Below are 25,984 nucleotides of genomic sequence, written 5' to 3'. Positions count from 1 at the left end.
TGGAAGTCACTTAAGGACTTGGATTCAGAGACTGTTGAAGTGGTAATCTCACTTTTAACAGCAGTAGCTTCTTCTGCCAGTGTAGAAAGAATATTTTTCTTCCTTTGGACTAATTCATTCCAAATTGAGAAATCGTTTGGGACCTGAAAAAGCAGTAAAGCTTGTTTTTCTTCTCCAGATTATGGGCAAACAGGAAAATGAAGGTGAATACGACTGAGTTAGCTGCAGAAACCAATCTTCTTAAGTTTCTCGTGTTGACCTGACTGACACAGTCGATTTTATTTATTTATTTAATTAATTAATTAAATTTCATTTAACTATTTTAGTTAAAAACAATTTTAACAAAAACAAATCTGATTTTAAAAAACTTGAATGTTTTACTAAATTAAAAAAATCATATGCTTGTTTTGTTAAAATATTATATGTTTGCTGTTGAAGAAAAAAATCCAGAATACATAACGTTATTGTTGTTTTAGTTAAAACAGTTTAAATGTCTGTCTGGTGATATTCTTCACCTAATACAGCATGGGCAAGAAAATCCTCCAAATGTTAATAATTAACCTGTTGAATTGGAGATAGCTCACCTCCCAATGCCTTCATAAATATGTGCTTCAATTACATTTGGTAGATGAAATAACCAAACAATCATTCATTTTCTGATATAGCTGTAAACTAATCTGAAAAAATTTCAAAATAAATCACTTTAAAAATGTTTAGTGTGTACCTTCTACATGTATCTCTGAGTTGTGAAGAATATCTATTAAGGTTACAACAACCAACAAGAATGCACTTTGATATAGAAATACACGATTAAATTGAGTCTTCCTGACTAGTGATTTTAAATCGATTTGATATAAATCAAATCCACCTGCTCCACATCAATGTCAGGGAGCTCAGGGCCATCCATTTGTCTTGCGAAGTGTTCCTCCTGCAACTATCCCAACAGGTGGGACAGACAATATGGCCTCCATATTCTATGTCAACAGGTAAGGAGGAGCACGATCCTTGGCCCTTTGTCAAGAAGCCATATACTTCGAGGCTCTACATCTCCCTGGTGTCTGAAACACGCTAGCGGATCGCCTCAGCATGTTCTCCCCGCAAGTGGGGCCTCCGCTCGGAGGACGCGAGAATGGTCTTCCAGAGGTGGAAAACTCCCCAGGTGGACCTGTTTGCCACCAGATGGAACAAGAAGTGCCACTGGTTCTGCTCCCTCCAAGAGTACAACAATGGATCATTCTCCCATGCTTTTCTACTGTCTTGGTCAGGCGACCTGATATACACATTCCCACCGACTCTCCTAAAAATCAAAAGGGACAAAGCCAATGTCATCATGATCACCCCCACATGGGCTTGACAGCATTGGTTCGTCATGCTCATGGACTTGGCAGCAGCTCCCTTATGGATGCCTTCCAACCGCTCAGATTTACTCTCTCAGGATCATGGGAACCTCACCTCTCTTCACCTCATAGTGTGGATTCTGCATGGCTGAACCCAAAGGAGGAGGAGGCCTGCTCCGGTCAAGTCAAGCACACTCTGTTGGAGAGTAGAAAACCTTCCACTATAGTGACTTACCTGGCAAAGTGGAAGCACTTCTCCTGCTGGGCATTAGACTGGAGGATCTCCCGTACTCAGTCCCCTCCTCAGTCTATTCTGGGCTACCTGCTTCACTTGAAACATCAAGGCTTAGTCTTCTCCTTGATCTGGGTGCACCGGCAGCCGTCACTGCCTTCCATCCCCATGTCCAGGGCAGATAAGTATTTGTTCATGAAATGATGATCAGGTTTCTTAAAGGCCTTGAAAGGCTTTCTCCACTGGTCTGGGATCTGCTGCCCCAATGGGACTTTAACCTAGTCCTCGCTAGGCTCACTTGCCCTCTCTTTGAACCTCTGGCTTCCTGTTCTCTTTCACATCTGTTGTGGAAGGTTGCTTTTCTTGTGGCTATCTGTAGCGAGGCGGTGTGGCTTCCCTCCTCCACAGGGAGGGTTGAGCCCCGTCAATCATCCCCCAGGGCGGAAGCGCTGGGCGGAAGTCCTGCCCCTCCGAGGGTCAGGCGGTGACCCGGAAGGATAAAAGCTGGGCCCCAGCCTTCAGTCAGGCCCCAGCCCTTGCCGGGAGCAGACGTGCCCGCCGGCTCTCGCCACTGGGAGGCTGCTGAGGCCAGAGGCTGCTACGACGAGGAGCTGCCAGAGCTACCCTGCAGCCACTACAACGAGGAGCTGCCAGAGCTACCCCGTCCTTACTACGACCCCGAGGAGCCGTCGGACCAGACCTGGGCTGCCTTCCCGGAGGTATTCCCGGACCTACCGCCCAGCTCTGAGTGGGAGGAACCCATGGTGCTGGACGTCCCAGTGGACCAGGTAGGAGCCAAGGGGGAAATAGGAAGTAGCCCGGGGGCAGCTGACTACAGTCAGGCTGCAGAGGGCCCCGAGCCTATGTCAGTGTGTTTCGGTCAGGATCCCCACTGACCGCCACTAGCGGTGACAGCCACTACTAGGGCCCCGGGCTGGAACACAGAGGAGTGGGCGGGCCTGCGTTCCCCCTGCCACCCGTAGCCGGGTGGCAGAATCCCCCTCTCCCCGGCCTAGAGAGGCCAGTGTGCTTGAACCATTGTATCACTGTGCTGGTGCCCCGCCCGAACCAAGGGCTGGGCCCCCTCTGACTTTGCCACTTCTCTGCCCTGCCCCAAAAGGGCCAGAGCTCCTTGTACTGGGTTGTACTGTGTTTGGTGCCCTGCCCGAACCAAGGGCTGGGCCCCCTTTGACTTTGCCTGTGCTCAGTCCTCTTCATAGGGACCCAACGTCCCCCGAACGGTGGACCGCAGGTCCAAGGGGCTGGACCCTTGGAGGACAGAACGAGACCGGTGTGGCTTCCCTCCTCCACAGGGAGGGTTGAGCCCCGGCAACCCTCGTTACACTATCTCTTCAGCGACGCGAGTCTCTGAGATTAAAGTCCTCACATCAGAGCCCTCGTACACAGTGTTCTACAAGGACAGAGTTCAGTTGTGTCTCCACCCCATCTTTCTGCCAAAGGTGGTGTCGTCTTTCCATGTTAACCGGCACATTTTCTTCATGGTGTTCTGCCCAAAGCCTCACATGTCCAACGAGGAGAGGCATTTGCACACCTTGGATGTCAGACGGGCTCTCAGAGGCTTTCATCCTGAATTACTACCAGCATCCGAACTTGCTACGAGTTGACGCAGGTTGTACTTCCACCAATAGTGACGGCCCATTCAACTAGAGCTCAGGTGTGGTCAGCAGCCCTCCTGGCACGAGTCTCTATCCAGGATATCTGCAGGGCTGCAGTGTGGTCGTTGGTGTACACCTTCATGACCCACTACACCATCACTGAGCAGGCCAGAGATGATGCAGGTTTTGGCAGAGCTGTGTTGCCATCAACACATCCATGAACTCCTACCGGCCTCCGGAGATAGTGCTTGGGAGTCACCTAACATAGAATGGACATGAGCAAGGACTTGAAGAAGAAAAATGGTTACTTACCTTCCATAACTGTTGTTCTTTAAGGTGGTTGTTCAGGTTCATTTCATGACCAGCCCTCCTTTCTCTCTGTCGGAGTTCTGGGAAGAAGGAATTGGGTGGAGGGGGCGGTGACGCCCTGATACCATCACATATGCGGGCCACTCCAGAGGGCACCAGAGCCAGCCCTCTACAGATACCACTGAGGGAAAAACTTCCGGCAAGCACTGTCGTAGCTTCCTACTCAGATTTGAACCTTAGCATTCATAAACTGAGAAGCTAGCATGAAACCTCCAAGCTTAATTACCAGCTTGGATCTTATCTCGCTGCCACCATCCAAAGTTTCCAGGGTTTTGGCCCCCTCTGGTCTCCTCCCCAAACCTTCCCTGGAGAGATCCTCAAGACCCAGAAGCTCTAAGTCTTACTGGCAAGGGAAATACTCCACTTCCCTTCCCCCTCCCTCTCCCACCCAGACTTTCCTTCTGGGCTAACTTGAGAGTATTGATGCAATCTCTTTACATCACAATACCAAGAAGCCTGTCCCTCTCTTCCACAAAGAGACAAAACCTCAAACACAAGGAAACAGAGAAGATTTTATCTCTCTTTCCCCCTCCCACCAATTCCCTGGTGCTGCCGAGCTTATCCTGAGAGAAAAACTCAAACAAGTCTTAAAAAGAAAGCTTTATATAAAAAAGAAAGAAAGAAAAAGACATAAGAAAATATAAACTCTGTATCAAGATGACATACAGGGCTATTGCTTATAAAGAAATATGAATAAACAGTCTGATTCAAAAAATATCCAATTTGAAACATTCCAAGGCAACTCCAACATGTAAATAAAAAAACAATATAAACCTATTGCTTTTCCTTTTGTACTCACAACTTGGGAACAGAAGGGTAGAAGGAAGCTTGGAGATAGGAAAAAAGCTCTTCCCTCATAGCCGAGAGAAAACAAAACAGGCAGAACAAAGACAAAACACACCCAGAAGTTCCCTCCCTCACTTTGAAAAATCCGGTTTCCTGATTGGTCCTCTGGTCAGGTGTTTGGTTACCTTTGTAACCCTTTACAGATAAAAGAAACATTAACCCTTAGCTATCTGTTTATGACAAGCACACACACCTAACATGGAATGGACATGAGCAATGCATCTCGAAGAATAGCAGTTACAGGAGGTTAGTGACCATTTTTTCATTTTCCAGTAAACTAATCTTTGGGATCCAACCCAGCTATTGAATATTACTTCAACTCGTGTGTGATCTAACATTGCAATAGTGCCAATTTCTGCAGATCCTGTCTGCTTCATTAAGGATTTAGAGATCAGCTTTAAATCTATTCTGGTATATAACTGATGAGGGTGTGAATACAATGTTTAATCTCTTTCCTCAGGGGCTTAGGTCTCTCCAGCAATCTGAGAGGTTGAATTGCTGGCACAGAGAAGTCAATGCTGCACCTGCTTCCCTATCCCCCAGGTCTTTTTTTATCTGTCCCAGTAAGGAGTCAGTGTGCAACTGAAGTCTTCTCTAAGTATAATTTCCCCTTCCCCGAAGTGTTGCAGTGCTATAAAGTCATTAAAAAAGTGTTTTGTGTTTGGTTGGGAGCATGCACTAAGCCAACTGCTGTTAATAACCCAGCAATATAAATTGTCTCTCCTTAGCCTTAAATTTGTGTTTATTGTCAAAAGGTACCTGATTAGCAAATATTATGCCCACTCTTTCTTTTTTTCCACTTTAGCTGAAGCAAAATATGTCCGTTGAAACCCATTACCTTTTGTGCCCCTAATTTGCCCCTCCTGAAAATTAGTTTCTTGAAGTAAAAATCATCTGAGAGTGGTTGTTTTTAAGGTCTACCAGGGCTTTTTTCCTTTTAATGGCATTTAGCCCTTTGACATTCAAAGACGTTACTTTAAAAGGAAGAGATGTTGAAAGTAACTATTTAGTTTATTGAAAAAAAATCTGAAATGATTGAGATTCTTTAGCTGTTTGATGGCATGAACCCTTGTGTTGCCAGTGGCTCTCTTGTTTCTAATTATATTTCATTTGCTATTGTGTGCCTGAATATGGCTTGGTTTCTGTTTGTAAACTTTTATATGTAATTCTTGTATTAATCTCCCCTTGTCTCCACATTTCCTTCCTCTCTTCTGCATTCCACTTACTCTAAATCCTCAAATGAACTACCAGCATAACATGTAAAACCATCTCCAAAGGACTGTGCTGTGCTGAGCCCGAAACCTCTGCGCTCTCCCCATAAGCACTTGGACTGCTTCTCTTGCAATCCAGATGAGGTACATTCCCCACCAATGGGACCTTGAGCCTCTCCATTAGGGATGGATTCCCATCTGATCATTTGAGTTATGGGGAGAGGGGGGTTTATACAAATCTCTTAAAGGCTCTTCCCCTTCCCCTCTCTATTTTCTCCAGTCTCCTCCAAGCCTGAAAGCCCCTCACTCCCCTCTTATTGTCCTATATTTCCTCTGTTTTAAAGTACAAACACAACTATTACTGATCATCCCTATTAAATTCAACTTCATGCTATTTTCTTTATAACATTAACATAGTTATTGCTAAGATTAATACTCTCATTTTAACAACATCCCTTGTTTCCTTTCCATTTAGCAGGAGAGAGTTTTTAGAAGGAAAAAAATCCCTTCTTTGGCAATGTCTTAGATGGTATTAAAGTTGGTAACTACTGTTGATTGGGGGTGGGGTGGGGTGGGGTGGGGGACAGAGGTGTTATTTGAGATGTTCTGGAGCTGTTGTTGTTGACGTCCAATCCCACAAAGGTAGAAAATGTAGCTTCTGTCTCGTGTTGACTCTCACTTGCAAACTTACTGCTGAAAAAACAGAGGCATGATATGTGGTTTAATCAGCTACGCAGACCTGGCAAACTTGTACCAGCATCAGCTGTTTTGGGCATTTTATTTAGCTGCCTCTTTTTGGGCACAAGCTTACAGCAGTTTTGCCAAATGATTAAATGTCTAAAAGTTGATATACTGCCTTGTGAAGCCAGAGCTGCCAATCTGGTTCCTTTCACCTGCTCTAAATTCATATTAAAAGGGGCTAGAGTTGAACTGTGTAGGCATTGAAGAGTCTATCTTTCTAATAAGCTGTTACATTTGAAAATCGCTATGATTTTAATATATCTTCCCTTTCTACCTCATGGTGTTTTGCTTGCACTTACACAAGTACAGAGAAATTGCTCAAACAAACCAGTATTTTCTAAACTTTTTCTAAATAATTTCAGCGGATTATCAGCTGCAATAGATGCATTTATGAGCATACTTTTGAACGGTAACAAAAAGAGTGAGTCTGGATTGTCAAACAGATCAGCATGGAGGCTGAAGTACCAGCAAATGTGTAAAACTTAAAAAAACGATTGTGAAAAATGCTAGTTGGTAGAGACATGATGAAACCCAGGAACTGCATTATCCACTGCAGATGTAATCCTGGCATTCTGAACTACAGAGCAGGGAATGTGTGACTCATGCAGTTTTCATTTGAATGAGCATTGTAACAAACAAAACAAGACTTTAGGAGTAGGTCTAAGCAGTCATTTTAAAATTTGAATTCTGGAATTCAATTTAAATTCCCTTTAATTAAGGGTTAGCATGTGACACGTTCTCTAGGGACTCGGCTGCTAAATCTTATCACTGGAAGTAACCTCTCCCACCATGGAATTTTATACCTGGTTACATACCCTTAGCTTCTGTGTGACACCCTTTTGGTGTCAGTGGCAAAACTTCAAAAGGGCCAGGATTTCACTGTCTCAATCTTTGGAAAAGAGGGCTCCTGCACAGGACTTGAATGATTTACCTATTAGCCTATGGTTTAAACCTGATAGTTAGGGTGCTAGCAAGCCCTCCACAATTTTTACAGCATAAAACAGTTCTGTATTACTTTTGTGTTAATGCATTTAATTATAACAGTCAATTAACTTTCTATTTAATACGTATTTAAAATTTAACTTACATCTCTTTTGCTTTTCTTCACCTTTTCTTCCCTTTCCTGACTCCACTCCACTTTTTCTTCTTTTCTTCCCTATAACTGATCTTGGTACATCTCCACCTGCCTTGTTTTCAGTGTGTGTTTTCTCTTTTCCTGCCCCTCTTTCTCCTTTTCCTTTCATTCCCCATTTATTTTTCATTGCGCCAAAGTCCACAGTAACTCTTTTTTTTTTTTTTTAATTTTTCCAATTGAAACTTACATTCTGCAGCAATTGATGACAGTGACCCAGTGGGGAGGTAATGGTTTCAGCTCCGCTTCTACTCAGGTCCAGAAGAGAAGCTGATGAAAAAATGAGAAGAGGACATTGAGCCCCAGGAACTGAGGGAAGCTAGGGGATTTGGAGTGGGAGCCATTGAGGCAGAAGGCTGATTAGCACAGAAGACTTTGTGCCCTGCTTTAGGTTTTCCGCAATGTAGAGAAATGTATGTTCTGGATTTAACATTTTCCAGGTTCTCACCAGCTCTTGTGGAAAACTTTACATGCACAGCAACTTTAATTTTGCATGTGCAACCTTTATTTTACCTTCTCGTTTTCTGACCTTTAGGTGCATAACCGTGCCGCCTTAATGTTCTGAAACTAACGTTTTTAAAATGGAATTATTATTATTATGGTGGATGCGTTTCTAGGTTGCTAGATTTTTGACACTTAGTGAATGGGTATTTCCACGGGGACTGCTTGGATATCTTTGGGAAGTGATCCTGTTTATTGTCTTATTGACTTGTCACAGAGAAGGAGAAAGCAATCAGGTTTCCCAAATAGGTAGTGAGTTAACAGAGGGAGGTTGCCCAATAGTAGAGGAAAAACTCATCAGAATTCCATCAAAGGAGTCACTGCAGATACTATAAAATTCTCAGCCTGTGAATTACCTTCATTTTGGTGATAAATTCAAAGGAGCCCCCTTTTATAAAAGGAAAGGAAAGAAGAAAAAAGCCCATTGAAGGAATAGGCCTGGTAAAGAAATATTTTGTGTTCTCCAAAGGTAATAAAACACACTGACATACTTTTAAATAGTTACATTCCTGTTGTTTTGTTTTGTTTTTTAAAGCAAATAATATAAGTAAAATTTCCATTGTGCTAAAAAGGCATAATACAATGTAAAACTGAAGGACTGATAACACTTCTGGAGCCTAGCAGAGAGCAGGAAGCTGCTTTGCAAAATTCCCTCGGCATCTGTGTGAATTTACTTTGCTCCTGAGTTCTAACATCCTTGCTCTTCCAGTCCTGGGTCCTTCCTGGGATAGTGTGATGTATGGTTATGGATAAATATGCACTAAAAGGAGCTAATCTTAGAAATACCAAAGTTCTGTTTACCTACAAACTCAGCCAGGCTAGTGCACTAAACCACTTCGCCTGTAAGACACATTGAGAAATAGGTCCATTGAATGATTAGGTTTTCAGTGCTACAAATGAAAACATTTAATAATACAAGGATATGAATATCTGTGATGGAAACAAGCTTCTTAATATGCAAAAGCTCAGTGCCCTGAATCCAGATAGTTTTTCATCATCCACGGTGGGGGGAGCACATGGGAGCGGGTGAATAATTTCTTGATTCCATGTAATCAATACCTATCCTCATGAGAGGGAGGATGTATGGGCAGATTCAGTGTAGCTTCAAACGAGCGGAAAAGGGCTATTTTAAATATGAAACTGAGAGCTCTCACAAAAGTAATGCTGAATTTAAGGAAAGCCATGTTTAGTATAGAGCAAAATGTTTCTGTGCCACTTGTTTGTGTGTGTGATGGAAGAAAGGATTTAAAATGTAGGCATTGAAAGATTATTTTTACCTGGACATTTGGAGTTCTGTTCTCTTCTTGGTGCATCTATTGCTCTCGTTACCATGTTGATTGAAGTTATCTTGCATTGAGATGACAGCACACCTTTAGTGTTAAGTTTATCAATGTTTTTTTTTTTGTTTGTTTTTAAAAGTCTTTGATAGAAAATAGAAAGCTAAACTGGAGTTTTATCACAATTTCTCTATGAAACATACACATGCTTTAAAAATGGATAGAGATCTATTCGTTAATTTTTTCATTTTACAGTTGAGAACATAGCTTAACCTTCAATGAGAAACCAGTTGCACCAGCGGTCAAACTCTGATTTCTCTGTTATGGAGACAAATCCATCCATCAGGGTTTGAGTGCAGAGCTAGGAGTGCTTAGAAAGCACTTGCCCACATGCGCCTGATTATTAGGGCACAGCTGCTCCTCTGGGTAATTAATGTGAGAATGCTGCATTTTTCAGAAGTGTAGCATGTCTTTATTTCCAGGGCCGTGGGACCTCTGTTGCTTCTCTTCTCTCCCGTCCTGCAACACTGTGGCATTTCACTTAAAGTGGGTATTTAGAGGCGAAGTTTTTTTTCGTGTGGGAACCTGATGAGAACAATCAGAAAGGCTTGTATCAGCATGGGGAGAAGCTTGTTGCTGGTGCCAGAAATCTGATTATTCATTGTGCCCTGTAGCCACCAAATGTGATTTTTCTGTGTTGGCTCGAATAAAGTTCTCAGCTAAGAACCTGGGGTAACATTTTCAAAAGGGCCTAATATTAGGGAGGGAGAGGAATTATTTAAGCTTAGTACCAATTTGGACACAAGAACAATTGGATATAAACTGGACACTAGGAAGTTTAGACTTGAAATTAGACGAAGGTTTCTAACCATTAGAAAAGTGAAGTTCTGGAACAGCTTTCCAAGGGGAGTAGTGGGGGAAAAGACATATCTGGCTTCAAGACTAAACTTGATAAGTTTATGGCGGGGATGGTATGATGGGATAGCCTAATTTTGGCAATTAATTTGGCAATTGATCTTTGATTATCAGCAGGTAAGTATGCCAAGTGGTCTATGATGGGATGTTAGATGGGTTGGGATCTGAGTTACTAAGGAGAATTCTTTCCTGGGTGCTGGCTGGTGAGTCTTGCCCACGTGCTCAGGGTTTAGTTGATCGCCAGTTTGGGGTCAGGAAGGAATTTTCCTCCAGGGCAGATTGGCAGAGGCCCTGGAGGTTTTTCTCCTTCCTCTTCAGTGTGGGGCATGGGTCACTTGCTGGAGGATTCTCTGCAGCTTGAGGTCTTCAAACCACAATTTGAGGACTTCAGTAATTCAGACATAGGTTAGGGGTTTGTTATGGAAGTGGATGGGTGAGATTGTGTGGCTTGCATTGTGCAGGAGTTCAGACTAGATGATCATAATGGTCCCTTCTGACCTTAAAGTCTATGAGTCTGAGTCTAAATGTCTTAGAAGCCTAAGGGTATGGCTACCCTTGTAGCTTATAGCGCTGCTGCGGGAGCTCTCCCGCGGCAACACTTTGATGTGTGTGTGTGGTCGCGGCACTGCAGGTACTCCACCTCCCTGTGGGGATTAGCTTACAGCGCTGGGATTCCCGCTCCCATCGTTGGGGCACTGTTCACACTGGCGCTTTACAGCACTGTAACTTGCTGCGCTCAGGGGTATGTTTTTTCACACCCCTGAGCGAGAAAGTTGCAGCACTGTAAAGCTCCAGTGTAGCCAAGGCCTAAGTCCCATTGAAAGTCAATGGGGCTTGAGCTCCAAAGTAACTTCCTTGCTTTTGAAAATGTTAGTCCCAAGCTAGTGTTTTTGTCAGTAACACCCTGTGAAATAGTCACAATGAAATTTTAAAAAGCTTTACATTTGTGGTTTCCATATTTCTTTTTAATTGGGGAAAACCGAGATAATTTTGCAGAACAAACAAAACCAATAAATGTCACAGGGATTTTATGAGTTTTTCAGTGAAAACGGGACTGTTTTTGAGTGAAAATTCACTTTTATTAAAAAAAAATCATATATTTGAGTGAAATAGAAAGCTTTCAAAGTGTCAACATATGAAATTTTATTTTGAGATCTATTTTCATATCAAAACAGTTTCACAAGCTTCACTTCAGAAACCTCAATTTCACAAAAGCAAAATTTTGAGGCCTCAAAATGGCCTATAACATTTCAAGTGATATTTTGTATTTTTAAAATAATTGCTGTTTCTTACAGCTGCACCTATCAATGATTCTGTCTGCTGTACTCCAGAATGTTGAAATTTTGTTTTTGGACAAATGGAAGTCAGTTATTAGATATTGTCTGAGGTCCTGTGTAGGTGAACAGTTAGAGTGCAGCAAACTGGGAATAAGTCTACCTTGCGTTAGTCTGCCATGCACTAACTGTCCATCTAGATCCTTCTGCTGCACGCTAAAAGTTTCCTAGTGAGCTTTGATCTACTCCACTTGAAACAGGAGTAGATGAAAAAGGGTCCTAATTCCACTAACTTTCTATGTGACACTGAACATGTCATATAATTTCTCTGCATCTCTGTTTCCCCATCTGTAAAATGGAGCCAGCTGTGTTTACTCACATTTCTTAAAGCCAGGGGCGGCTCTAGACCTTTCACCGCCCCAAGTGCAGCGGCATCCTGGGGGGGGCGCTCTGCCAGTCACTGGTCCCGCAGCTCTGGTGGACCTCCCACAGGCGTGCATGCGGAGGGTCTGCTGGTCCCGCGGCTCCACCGAAGCCGCGGGACCAGCAGACCCTCCACAGGCACGCCTGCGGGAGGTCCACCGGAGCTGTGGGACCAGCAGACCCTCTGCAGGCATGCCGCCAAAGGTTACCTGCCTGCCGCCCTCTCGGCGACCAGCAGAGCGCCCCGCCCCAAGCATACGCTTGGCGTGCTGGGGCCTGGAGCCGCCCCTGGTTAAAGCACTTTGAAATCTACGGATTCAGGGTGGTGCTTTCCAAAGCACTTAGTGTTGGCCTTACTTTGTTCCCGTTGAAATAAGTGACAGGTGTGCCATTGACTCAATAAGAGCAGAGTTAGGTTAAAACTTGAGGTGATATTTTCAAAAGCACGAAGCAATTTCATTAGAGTTATTTTGTGTCCATGGGTAAGACCGAAAGATGTCCATTATCAATTTCAAGTTTCCTTGACTAATGTGGATCTAATTTTCTGTGTTTTACAGATTTTCTGTCCTAGAGTCATAGAAATCATACATGGAAAATACATTCCTTTGCCCTGGAGGATTCTTGCCCACATACTTTTGACTAACACTCCTGCATTTTCTAATATTTCTGTTGAAAAAGTGTCTTGTGTGGTGTATTTTTCTTTTTTTTTCTTTTTTTTTTCTTTTTTTTGCTGTGTTTAAGATCCTTTTAGAAGAAATGAGGTTATTTTTGTATGTGGTATCTTTACCTGCTCAACCACTCTTCAAGTGATTTCTTTACAAATTTTTATTTAACAAATAGTTAGCAATTATATTATAATTTAATGTTAAACTTATTCTTTAAAGTAGGAGTAACATGCATTGGAGGCGAAGACAACATGCTAGATTCGCTCAGGCCTTACACTGGCTTTAAACTCTGGTGGTATTAAATTTGTCCGAAGATCAGGGCCAAGATTCTTTTTCAAATGAGTAATTCTTTTGGGTGCCTTATCTTTTTGGCTCCCACTTTGAGACACATGCAGCAGCTTCACTAAATTTGGCACAAGTTCTACATTGTATGCGTGTGAAATATTTTGACTGATATCTGACATAAATTTATAGTACCTTCATATTACAAATGTTCTGGTTAATGGGCATCTTTGCCCCTTGGGCTACATTCTTGATGGCCTCCCCCCTGGCGTTTCTGTGCTCTGAATAGTTATATATTATTTATTTGCCGGTCTCTCGAGTAATTATGTGATTGTGTTTGTTTGGCACAAAAAAATTGATGAAATGAAAATGTGATGTGTGGCTTCATATGGCAGGTGTCATGGTTATGGATTTAATTAAGACCACTCCTTATTTTAGAAAATACACTGAGACTAGAATACTACATACTTGTGTTGTTACATTGCCACAGTCCCCATTTGGTTTGACTCACTGGGCTCTACTTGATAAAGGACTCAAGGGAGAGAGAATGGTGGTCAAGGGTGATATGCTCCCTTTATGCCTTTCCTATTTCTGGGACTGGTTTTGGGGGCCTTATGAATGCTAGCACAAGTTAACTGCTTCAGTTTCCCCTCTGCCCACAAGAACTGTCCAAAGTGCCACCAGGCCAGAGAGGTGGTGGCTGGGCTGGCATAGGGCCAGGAATCCTTGAGAATTAACTAAGCCAGCTTTGTGGCTCATTTATGCTGCCAGACTGGTCGCGGCAGGGGCCAGCATCTGGTGAAATATTGTCAGTTACAAAATGCTTATAAATCATGAATCACATTGAAAAATATTGCTTTGTCTTTTGGTCTGCCTTCTGAGTTTTAAGCCCCTTAATTCCCAACCAGGACGGGGACCCCACTTACCCCTTTCATAGTATCATAGAGTTTCAGGCCAGAAGGGACCACCAGATCTGATCTCCTGTATATCACAGGCAACCACCACCAAGGACCTGCACACTAAACCCAATAATCAAAATTAGACTGAACTATTACAGCCCACAGGAGACAAGACTGCTCTGTACCACAGGGAGAGAATAGGAGGGACTGAGGTGCACCAGTGCCCAAGACTCCTGCAATGAGAGGGAATTGATTAAGTGAGATTAACATCAGCAAGTGACCCACATGCCATGTAGAAGAAACAGGCGCACACAAAAAACCAAACCCAAGGTCACTGTCAATCTGACCTGGGGAAAATTGCTTCCCAGCCTCACATGTGGTGATCAGTTAGACCATGAGCATGTGAGCAAGAACCAGCCAGCCAGCACCTGAGAGAGAAAATGCTTGGTGCCACCTCAAAGCACTGGCCCACCCCATCCAATGTCCCATTTCCTGCCAAGGCCATCTCGGATGCTTCAGAGGAAGTAGACCAAAAAACCCCCAGAATACATTGGGGGTGGGGGAGGGCAGGAATCTATTCTTGACCCCTGAGGGCCATTGGCTGAAGCTCTGGAGCATGAGCTTTAGGAACATGACATGAACTGGAAGTGACCCTAGGGCTACTGAGCCTTGGCTCACATTATCACAAGCAACTTTTCTAAACTCTGGGTTGGGGAAATGGTCATTCTTTTTCTCCTCATACTCTTCCCCTCATACTCTTCCCCTACCATTCTCATGCCTCTCTCTCCCCTGATGCTCTTTCTTACCCTTCTGCCCTCTTCCCCTGCACACATTCTGCTTCAATCTCGTCTTTCATCCATCTGCCCCATAGATTCAAATGTCCCTCACATTTTTCCTCCTTCTTTTCATTCTTCTGCCCCCTCATATTTTCCCTCTTTGCTCCCCATAATATTTAGTTTCTTGTTAGACTCCCTCCCTCTGTGCCTTCTTACTGTTCTCCACTGTGCTTCTCCTCCCCATATTTCCCTGTTCATCCTTTCTCTACTGCCTTTCACATTGCCATATCCCTCCTACTGTCCCGTCATTGTCCAGATAACCACATTCTACATATTTACAGTACTTCCCTGTCTCCTCACTGTCAGAACAGCAGCAGACCATGAGCAGCCCTTTTAAAAAATAAACAAATAAATAAATAAAATTGAGACACAATATTGGGAGAGCTGGCAACCATGCTGACTGCCAGTCAGAGGCAGCTCCAGGCACCAGCACGCCAAGCGAAGGCAACCTGCTTGCCGTGCTTGAGGCGGCAAAATATCTAGAGCCGCCTCTGCTACCAGTGTGCTAAGCTGTGAGTGCAGGCTCTTGTTCTTTGAAGAATGATAGAATTTGTTTGTCTAACAGAACACAGAAGATAGATCTGTGCTTAGGTGCTATATGTAATAAAAACAGAAACCTTCCCATTTTTGCATTAGAAGGGTCAGATTTTGGTTTCAGCTACTTCAGACTTGCACCAATGTAACTCCATTGCAATAATTAGAATTAATAAAATTTTACAGTGGTGTATCTGAGATTAAATTCTTTCCCATAGAATATATCTATAAAAATGTAAATTCTACAGTTTCCCTGGGGTCATGAACCACAGTTCAGGTGTATGATGCTGGTGTAAATCCTCTGCATGATTACCTTCCACTGACTCTGGAGCCAAGAAGGCCTTGTATGTGTCTGCAGGGGAAGAAGAGATGCCTTTTGTTGCCACAACAGTATTTATCAAATCACATGACTTTGTAATCACCATGGTACTTAATAATCAACTTTCTTTTCTTTTTTTCTTTCCAGCCTCAGTAGACAAAATGTCAATAGAATAAGTGGCCTACATTCCAGACTTGGCCATGAACCATTTGGAGGGACCATCTGAGGGGAAGGTGAATGACGAGCCAGCAAACGGAGAGGTGAACGAGTCAGTGGAGGCTGACCTGGAGCACTCTGAGGTGGAGGAGGAGCAGCAGCAGTATGCCGCCCATTACCCGAGACATGCCAATGGCAGCCAAGAAGGACAGTCTGGGCAGGAGGAGGAGGGGATGCTTGCTCGGTCAGCCAGTACAGAGAGTGGCTTCCACAATCACACTGATACTGCTGAAGGGGATGTCATAGCCACCGCAGAGGATGGCTATGACACAGACAGAGTTCAGGAAAATGAGGATGAGAGCTCCTACGCAGTGCAGTATAGGCCTGAGTCTGAAGAGTACACAGAAAATGCCGAGGCTGAGCATGCTGAGGCCATTCAGACCCGAACTCTACCTAACCACTTACACTTTCACTCCATTGAACATGAGGAAGCCATGAATGCCGCCTACTCGGGGTATGTCTACACTCATGGGCTCTTCCACCACGGGGAGGATGAACAGTATGCTGAGCCCTACGCCGACTATGGACTGCAGGAGCATGTGTACGAGGAGATAGGAGATACACCTGACCTGGATGCCAGGGAGGGACTACGACTCTATGAGCAGGATAGGGAGGAAGCTGACAACTATCGCAAGGAAGCTCTGGGTGCCCGCCTTCACCACTATGATGAACGGTCTGATGGAGAGTCTGACAGCCCTGAGAAGGAGGCAGAATTTGCTCCCTATCCAAGGATGGATAGTTATGAACAAGAGGAAGATATTGATCAAATTGTGGCTGAGGTCAAACAGAGCATGAGTTCTCAGAGCCTGGACAAGGCCGCTGAAGATATGCCAGAAGCAGAGCAGAACTTGGAATGTGACCATACTCCCGGTAGTGGGACTCTCGAGAGCAATGGTCAGCTCCCAGCTGGCTCCAGGCCCACGGTCAACTCAGGAGAGTCAGTGCAGAGATATAGCAAGGAGAAAAGGGATGCAATATCTCTGGCTATTAAAGATATTAAAGAGGCTATTGAGGAAGTGAAGACAAGGACCATTCGTTCTCCTTACACCCCAGATGAACCAAAAGAACCCATCTGGGTGATGAGACAGGACATCAGCCCAACCAGGGATTGTGATGATCAGAGGCCACTGGGTGGAGATGTAAGTATATGAAGCTATTGGCTTGCTTGCTACAAGTAAAGGAATAGGTAACATACACATGTCTGTCTCTCGTGTTCATGCTCACACGCATGCACTCTCTCACACTCATGGTAAAGTATACTATGCTTGTATGGCTCATTCTGTTCCTGTTAAATATTTAAAGCTTTACTTATTTTAATTCTGTGTTCTAAAGGATGCATAAGTAGTGGACCTATGTACTATTGATGGGCCATGTTAACCCTTTGTGAAACACCACAGACATCAGTAGAGTTACACCAGAGATGAATTTGCCACAAAAGGTTTGATTGCTCTCTTACAGAAACAAGTAATATTACATTTTTCCAACATTCGTTGACTAACTGATTGGTTAGAATGGCTACCATTCAGTTTATCTCGGGCTATTAGGTTCTGCAGGCTCCCATCAGTTATGGGCTTGCCAGCTACAAGAAAGTGCAAATTTACAACACTATTAGTTTAATTTTAAAATTGAATCACCCTCATGTATAAACTAGATGTTAAAGGCCATCAGAAATCCTGGAACTTTTAACTTGTAAACGAATTGCGAGCTAAATCACGTCACATCACACAATGTCAATCCTGTGTAACAAAGAAGATTAATTGCAATAATTAATTTGTATTATCTCAATATAGAGTCAAATACTGGTAATCTTATTCCTGCTTGTGGTCTCATTGCCTGCAGTGGAACTACTTGCTTAAGGAAAGGTAGAAACAGGATTTGGCAATTAATGCCTAAAATAAATATAATTCCATGTTAACATCCTGGTCTTACAAGTGTTTTCTAGCTTTCTATGTATGGATTCTACATACAGTCACTGGAAACTCTTAAAATTTTATCTATGTATCTGTTTCTTAAAAGGAACAGGGCATTGGGAGCTGTGGCTGCTCAGCACCTCTTAAAATCAAACCTGTAATAATTTATAGAGTGTGTCATTGTACATCAGTGGGCATATGACACTAGAAATGTTTTATCCGGATGCATAAAGCTAAGGTGACTCATTTTAGCATGTGTTGTAAAACACTAGTTTATTTTTTATGACGTGAGTTTTTAAATCCTCCAAAAAATCATGATTATTTCTCTCCCATCATCCAAATATATGCCACATTAGTCCACACATCATCTCATTACAGCTTTTGGGCAACAGATACTTTGTGTTTTCTTTCTGTCATGACAGCAATCACACAAAATACTCTGTGTTTTCCTAGTGGCTTCAGGTTCACTATCCTAAAATACCGATGTTGGCCTCAAGCACATTAGGTTGAAGGGATCCTGAAAGGAGCTGAGTTCTTCCTAATAGGTGCTGAGTTTGCTATGCTCCCTTAGACTGTGTTTCTCACGAGGATCCTCAGCACTTTGCAGAACTGGACCATGTATGTTGCACTTGTGGATCCTAATATGGTGTGCTTGTATAGTGATGAAAGCAGGTGTTTCCCTTGGTCCTTATTTGTAACTGATATTTACAATGCCTTAGACTGTGAGCTTTTCTGGGCAGGGACCATCTTTTGCTTTCTGTTTGTACAGCACCTAGCACAATGCGGTCCTGTTCCTAATTGGTGTCTTTGGTGCTGCTGTAATACAAATAATAAATGATGCTGATAGTAGCCAAAGCTCATATGACAACTGGATGTTGATACGCTTGCAGGCAGCCTAAATTCTGAGAAGCAGAAAGCGTGACTCAAACTAGCAATGCAGGAGGTCTGTGCCAGACTGATAGACCTACATCTCACTTGAAGAGAAGAGAATGTGGATTGGATTTTTTTTCAGTAACAATGGTTGCCGCTTCTTGCATTGTTTGTGATGCTTCACTCAGATATCACTTGGCACACACAGAAGTCTGAGTAAATCCATCTTCTTTAACAGAGGGTGCATTGAACTGCTTAGTAGCTTGCTGAACAAAATGGGATTACCTTCACTAAGTGATCACAAGGGATCAATTCTTAAAATAAAAATCCTGTAGAACCCTATTTATCAAAACGTAGGATTTTTTTCCAGACAAACGAGATTTTGGAAAAATTAGGGGCTTTTCGAGATAACTGATGCATTTCAAAGATGTAACTCAATTTCATCTGTAACTGTGGTTTTCAGCTAAGAGGGGATTTAATTAATGGAGGTTTTATTTTACTTAGACTGATTTTCAGAAGTACTGAAAATCTCACAACTCTTTCCAAGGTCAGCACTCCAGCAAATCAGGCCCTTATTATGTTATGTTCTTTTCAGGTGTGTCCTACAAATGATCTATTTTCCTTCTCAGCTCCTTTAGAAATGAGCTTTCATTTCCAAAATTACTCTTCCTTGGAAAATGTTTGCAATCATTTTGTGCTGTTAACCAAATAGTGACCAAACTTTAGGATTAGAATAGTAGACTTGTGTCACTTAGCAAGCAGTTTTCTGAGAGGTGATAAAGCCATAGAGACAGCAGAATGTTCTGCAGGTGAAGGTATTAAATGTAGCAGATTTTGCTTTTGTCTTTTTTTTTTTTTGGCAAGGGAAAGTAAATGTCACCCTGCAGTGTTGAGCATTTGGATGATAGTGTTGAGATTGGATGTTTTGTAGAGGATAAAGTAGAAGGGTTCAGCAGTAGGGATAAGACATTGGCTCACACTGGGGTACTTAGAGTGGGGTTCAACTAGCCAGCAGTTGGGAAGAGGGATGGAGATCATCTGGGGTAATGGAAAGGATAAGCAGCTAGTAGGGGGATAGAGGAGACGCTTGAGGGAAGGACCACTTATGGATGTGTGTGCCTGTCTTCAGGATACTCAGGGTTAAATCTGGTAGCAAATTTCATTCATTCATACGTATTTTTCCCAAAACAAATGCTTAACATTATGTTTGAAAAGCAGAATAAAAATGCCAGCAGTCCAGCTCTTATGAGCAACTCTGCAATAACTAGCTGTTATGGTCATGTGATGTAGAGAGGAGGAAGAAGATTTTTTGTTTGAAACTTAAAATGTATACTTACAAGCAGCGAATAAAAAAAATGAATAAAATACCCAAATTTCCACTTAAAATGGAGTGAGCCAAACTGTGTACTGATGTACACCCTGTGAAATCCCATTAACTTCAGTGTGCTTTCACAGCATGTGAGCCCAGAATTTGTCTCCATTAAATTTAAGTACAACGAGCTAAATTTTCTCACACACACATGCGCGCACACATCGATCTGCACTTCTGGATGTCCAACTTCCGGTGCAGCTCCGGGTCTTGGGTTTTCAGGTGCAAATCAGGCAGTTAGAACAGCACACCCACCTTTGTTTTTGGAGTTCAAAAGACATGCATTAGGATTTCCCTCGTATCAGTGCTTGTGTGTTTGGCAATTTCAGTATCTTTCTTGCTTCTATTAGTAGAAACCCTGAAATTTTTGTCAGAACGTACAGTACAGCCTTATCTGATTGCTAGACAGAGCTCTCTAAATGCCTGTTTTTCTACTCTTTTCTTTTCGTCTTGAGCCTGCACAGTCACTGCAGCTGTGACATCAAGTAACTGAGACACTTTAAGGAGAAAACTGTAAAGCAGCAGAGTTAGGTTTCTTGCTCAGAATGCCTCATCATGTAAGTGCAGATCATCCCCTTCTGCAGTAAAACCTGTGGCAGGGGACTCTCCAGGCGGAAACCTGCACCCGCATTCCCCCACGAAGACTCTCACATGTATATATCAGAGGGGTGAGGGTGAGCAGTGAGTACTGCCTCAGTCCTGGTAGATTGGTGGGATGCCAGGGCCATCTGTGCAGAGGCCTGTGTTCTGGCTGTGGACATCTACAGACCCATTCTATCCCAGAGTTCTCTGGCAGTGTCTCTCCAATGGAGCCAAGTTGGCAGGGACTCCCCTAGCTGGATATGGTAAGGGAAGTGTCACAGAGACAACTGACCCTGGTCCTCTGCACAATAATGGGGGACAACTATGTCTCAAGGGTCCCCTCAGTGCATGGATCTCAGAGGGCAAACGTGGACCATTTGAAGAGTAGGAGGCTGTGATCTTGCATGTGAGAGATTTTAAAATCCAGCAAAACACTCTCTAGCGTGTAATTTGTGTGGAAGACCCCATAGCACATCTTAAAATCCAAAATAGTAACAAGGTCCTCAGTTGGGGGGGAGTGGGTTTACTGGATCCTGCTGCGGAAGGTTGGCACATGCAGGTTTGCAGGCTGTTTCCTTCCAGAAGAGCACCTCTGTCTCCTCTTGGCCAGAGAAAAGGAGCAGGCTGCTCTCTCTGCCTCTTGTCACTGGAGGTAAGAAACAATGATTAGTGTCAGACTGAGGCCCTCCCATTTAAAGAGGATTGCTCTTTTCCAACTGAGTCACACATCCACAGTGCATCATAGATCAGTAATCCAAGTATTGTTGACATTGAAGCATTTTTGGCTGTGGTGATTCCATATCTTCAGTTTCTCAGACTTCTCAATCACTGGTGTCCAAAGTCTGCATTCATGAGACCTTTTCCTTTGCATGCCATGTTCAGATAGTGAGGACTACTCTGAAATTAATATTGGTTTTCGTATAATGATAAATTACACAGGTGGATAGATTCTGTTTCACAAAACCAATCCAGCCATTGAAGACAAACCTTTCAGGTACAAAGGAGCTGAGCTGCAGTGTGTCCTGTCTATCTGCTTCTGGGTCATAGACATTTTGTTTAAAACTTAAATTTCTGTGTCGCTGGTTTTTGTTAGTTCTGGGGTAATGCCGACACTGGAGTAGTTTCACAGAGATGAAAATGTTTCAGTTTTTCCACAGCAGGAGTAATCTATTAATAATGAGGAAATAGAGAAGTCTGTTTTAAATAATTTAAGCACGTTTCAGGTACTGGCTGAACTTTAAAAGAAAGAAAGAAGGAAAAGTGACTATATTGATGTGATATTGTTGGTGCTTTCTTTTCTAAGCAAAGTCTTTAAAACTGCTTTTTGGAACCGATATGAGAAGTCAAGACTTCAGTGGGGAGCCTCTAGATATTATGAAGTCTTAAAATTATACAGCAAGCCCTGTAATAATGAACATTTTAATTGCAAAGGCAGAAGGCTTTATGCTGATTCATCAGCCATGTAGGAGAAGGGAGATGTTTATCAATTATAGTGTTGGAAGACAAACACTCCCTAAAACAGATCAGGATAGTTCAGTTATGGTGAATATTTGATTCAGTTTATAATGTGAATCATTTTTGTGTTTTTATTCAGTTTTTAAATAATTTATGGAAAGATAAAGGCAACTGTGAGTGATTTTTCTACAGTGTAAACTAGAGCACTGCCTGTGATGCTTACACTTATGAAAAAAGTCTTCTGAAGACATGGACAAGAACTGAAGTAATTGCTTTAGATTGACACGTGATGTGCTGCAGTTGAAATTCAAATACAAATTAAACTCAGGTTACAGACATTAAGAGAGGAGAAAATCTCACATAATGAGAGAGATAAATAGCCAGAATTGAGCCACTTTCCAGAAATTCTGCAATGCCAGCCTTTGGTGTGAAGTACCCAGTCCACTGGCCAGATCTGATCCTCTAATTGTATTTATTTGGTTTGCTGAACAGACACAGATTCTGTAGAATCTGAGATATAATTTTTAAAGGGAAGTTTCTAGCCTTTGTGGGTTGGAAAGAAAACCTTATAGATGTGAACGAGTGGAACCTGTGCATGTGGTGTTGTCGTAGTACTCTGCACAAGAACTCCTCTTCCGAGGCGGATTAAGGTCTCCTGGGACAGAGCAAGTTGGGGAGCCCCAGTGACAGAATTGTAGCCCTGCCCCACCCCTTCCACCTACTGTCCCACCCCATTCTGCCCCTTCCCCCATGGCCTTGCCCCTGTTTATCCCATGGTCCTGCCCCACCCCCCCACGATCTTGCCCTCCATTCGCTCCTTTCAACTCCCTCTTCCCCCACTGTGGCCCCAAGACTGGAGAAGTTCTATCCCCCTGCCATGGCCCTGGGGCCACAGCGAGGAGTGAGAGCTCCTCCAGCCCCGAGACTGTGGCAGGATGCAAGATCTCCAGTCCCAGGGCTGCAGCGGGGGGGTCCGGGCACTGGGGCTTCTGGAAGGACTGGGGTCAGGGCGCTGGGGCTTCCCCTGCTCGCCCTGCAGCTCCTACCAGGACCGAGCCTTCCACCACCGCATAGTGGATTTCTGCTGCGGTGCCCATTTTTCCGGAGCCCCTCAATTGGCCAGGGCCCCAGGCCCATTGGATAATCCACCACTGTCCTTTTGAAGTCAGTGGAGGAAGTTCTGCATAGGGAGCATCTGCAGCAACAGGTGCAGCTACATTTATTTCATTGTGATTATTCCTACCAAACTTACTGGGGCAAATTCTCAAAATTCTAGTCAAAATTATACCTGCAAATGTGCTTGCGCAACTAGTTTTTAGGAGTGTTCTGTGCAGGCAGTTGCAAGTATTAGATAGGTTGTTATGGGCAGTTTACAGCAAGGCCAGATTTCTGAAACTTTGGTTTGCCTTATATCTTTATTTTAATATCTAATCCTATGTGCCTGCTCCTTAGCACCTGGGACAGGAGTCATTGAGAGTGCATCAAGCCGTATGTATCTTTGAAAATGCAGCCATTATGTGAACATTCAGATAGGCACAGATGTCTTTTTTCCTTTCCTTTTCCATTATTATTTTTAAAACAAGAAAGTTAAATGCAAAGTACTCTTAATGCAAAAATATAAATAAAAATTCAAAAGGATAAAAGTCAGGAAACACAGAATGCTGATTCCTGTGCCTGCCATAACTTAGCCATATAGCACATACTGTACTATTTTATTACCAACTATCGGGGGTAGCCGTGTTAGTCTGGATTTGTAAAAAGCAACAAAGAGTCCTGTGGCACCTTATAGACTAACAGAAGTATTGGATTGTAAGCTTTCGTGGGTGAATACCCACTTTGTCAGATGCATGTAGTGGAAATTTCCAGAGGCAGGTATAAATATGCAGGCAAGAATCCTGTGTTCCTATTGCACTATACAAAAACCTGTGAGAGAACACTTCAATCTCCCTGGACACACAATAGCAAATTTAAAGGTAGCCATCCTGCAGCAAAAAAACTTTAGGACCAGACTCCAAAGAGAAACTGCTGAACTTCAGTTCATTTGCAAATTTGACACCATCAGCTCAGGATTAAACAAAGACTGTGAATGGCTTTACAAAAGCAGTTTCTCCTCCCTTGGTGTTCACACGTCAACAGCTAGAAGGGGGCCTCATCCTCCCTGATTGAACTAACCTCGTTATCTCTAGACTGATTCTTGCCTGCATATTTATACCTGCCTCTGGAAATTTCCACCAGGTGCCTCGGACCAAGTGGGTATTCACCCACGAAAGCTCATGCTCCAATACTTCTGTTAGTCTATAAGGAGCCGCAGGACTCTTCATCGCTTATTTTAGTATTGTTACTGATATTTAAAATGCAATACTATAAATGTACAGAGTACACACAGGTACACGTTGCCTGCCCCAAAGACAGTATTTATGTAGGTATAAAAATCTACAACATGCATTGTAACACAAGAGTACTTCTCCACAAGGGGCCAGAGCGACCGTTGCTGAATAGGCCCAAACCTTGCATTTCCTGATGTATGACTGTTTAAAATTCGGTAATAATGTTATAACATGGTTTGGGGATTTAATGAATGTGGACAGCCAATGTAATTATCTCTGAAGATTTCCAAAGAGATGTGCATTTGGAGCTGGAGTCAAGGGACCTTTCTTGTAATATCCTGGGTTGGATTTATTGGATGATAAATTATTTCTTGGAGAAACTTGCAACATATATAAGTAAATTATACAGCTCAATACACGTGAATATGTTTGTTAGTGTTGTTGTTTTAGCTGTCTTTTAACGATATCATTACCTTAACATAGTAAAACAAAACCATCTGAAATGCATACGTGGATGAGTGATGAAATAAGGAACTTTTCACCTATAGGTTTCAGTCTCCAATCCAGTCCTGATAGGAAGTTTTCACCATCTAACAGCTGTATCCTGGTCTGTGTGATATTAATTAATGGTTTTAGTGTAGTTTTTAATGGGCAGGGTACAAATCACAATGGAGATTAACTGACCCCTTGTTGGCAGTATCAGCAAAGAGACTCTCATTTGACCAGATCACAGTATTTGATTGAACTGTTCTGACTGTATTGGGAAAAGAAGGGGAGCTGATGTCTCTGATTACCATTTTCCATAATAATCCCCATATTCCACATACCTGTAACTTTCCAAAGTGTTCATATTTTGGACTGAAATTTTCATGATTTACATGATTACTGTCTGCCCAGAAGGGATTCTTCTTGTTTTGGGAAAGTTCACGCACAATCTCTTCAGCTGTTTTATGTTTGTGAAAAACTACACTTTTCTCTGTAAAATCAACATTATTTTTAAGTTACGACAGCACCCAATGATTTGACACAAAATGTATATTGTAAAATGTTACAGGATGCACAGCACAGCGGAGGTAATATTGCTGTTGGTACCCTATTTATTTTTTGTATAGCACTCAACTGTACTAGATGCTTTACAGAACAAATAAGAGTAAAAGTTCCTGCCCCAAAGTTCTTCCAGAGGTTCAGGAAGGACCAGGGTTACAATAATAAGGTCATATGGTTACCCCTCTGATACATATTTTTAGTGTTCTGTTCAGGGTGTTGGGGTGAGAGAGAAAAATTACTAATGTACTGCTCAAAGGCAGTGAGTGAGTTTTTTAGAGATTCAAAGGCCCAATCCAAAAACCATAAATGCGAAGAAAATGCAAGCTGAGACCTGGCAGATTTCATCTAACCCCCTTGAAGACTTCGAAATAGAAAAGTTGACCCTTGATTCAAATGGAACTACTGAATTTTGCTTTGATCAAATATTTGTGGATCCCCCCCCCCAAAGCTGTGTGTGACAGTGCTAATAAGCTGTTTATGCAATCTCTAGATATACTGCTGCTAAGAATGGATATACAACACTACTTTTCTAAAACAAGAGCAGTTCGCTGTGACAAAAGAAGCTTCAGTATTCCTGATCTATGTCTTTGCGGGATATTCAGTTACATAGCAGGTTAAGCTGGATAGGTGTGACACAATGCAGTGCTGTCGCATCTCCTATTACCAGTTTCATTATTAAATCCAAGCACAAAATAACAGTGAAGCACTAGCTTATTCTCAGGTTGTAAGTGGAGGATGCTTTAGTTACAGCTGGATAACACCAAAAGTTTAAATGGAGAATTTCTGGATGTACCAGGCT

General features: G+C 42.8%; 2 protein-coding genes across 3 annotated transcripts in view; one reads left to right on the top strand and one right to left on the bottom strand.

Annotated features, from left to right (window-relative positions):
• Positions 1-25,984, bottom strand: part of ENTREP1 (endosomal transmembrane epsin interactor 1) — a 380,498-nt gene that overhangs the window by 245,262 nt on the left and 109,252 nt on the right. The window lies entirely within an intron of this gene.
• The window catches only part of APBA1 (amyloid beta precursor protein binding family A member 1), a 162,973-nt gene that overhangs the window by 88,346 nt on the left and 48,643 nt on the right, over positions 1-25,984 (top strand). For both annotated transcript variants that reach the window (XM_075067272.1, XM_075067271.1), the window contains exon 2: positions 15,557-16,764. In XM_075067272.1, coding sequence (XP_074923373.1) covers positions 15,610-16,764 — 1,155 coding nt within the window. In that variant the 5' untranslated portion in view covers positions 15,557-15,609. The remainder of the gene's footprint in view (positions 1-15,556; positions 16,765-25,984) is intronic.

This window comes from Chelonoidis abingdonii, chromosome 6 (genome assembly GCF_003597395.2).
Source record: "Chelonoidis abingdonii isolate Lonesome George chromosome 6, CheloAbing_2.0, whole genome shotgun sequence".
Taxonomy (NCBI): domain Eukaryota; kingdom Metazoa; phylum Chordata; order Testudines; family Testudinidae; genus Chelonoidis; species Chelonoidis abingdonii.
This window is presented reverse-complemented; position numbering and strand designations above follow the sequence as displayed.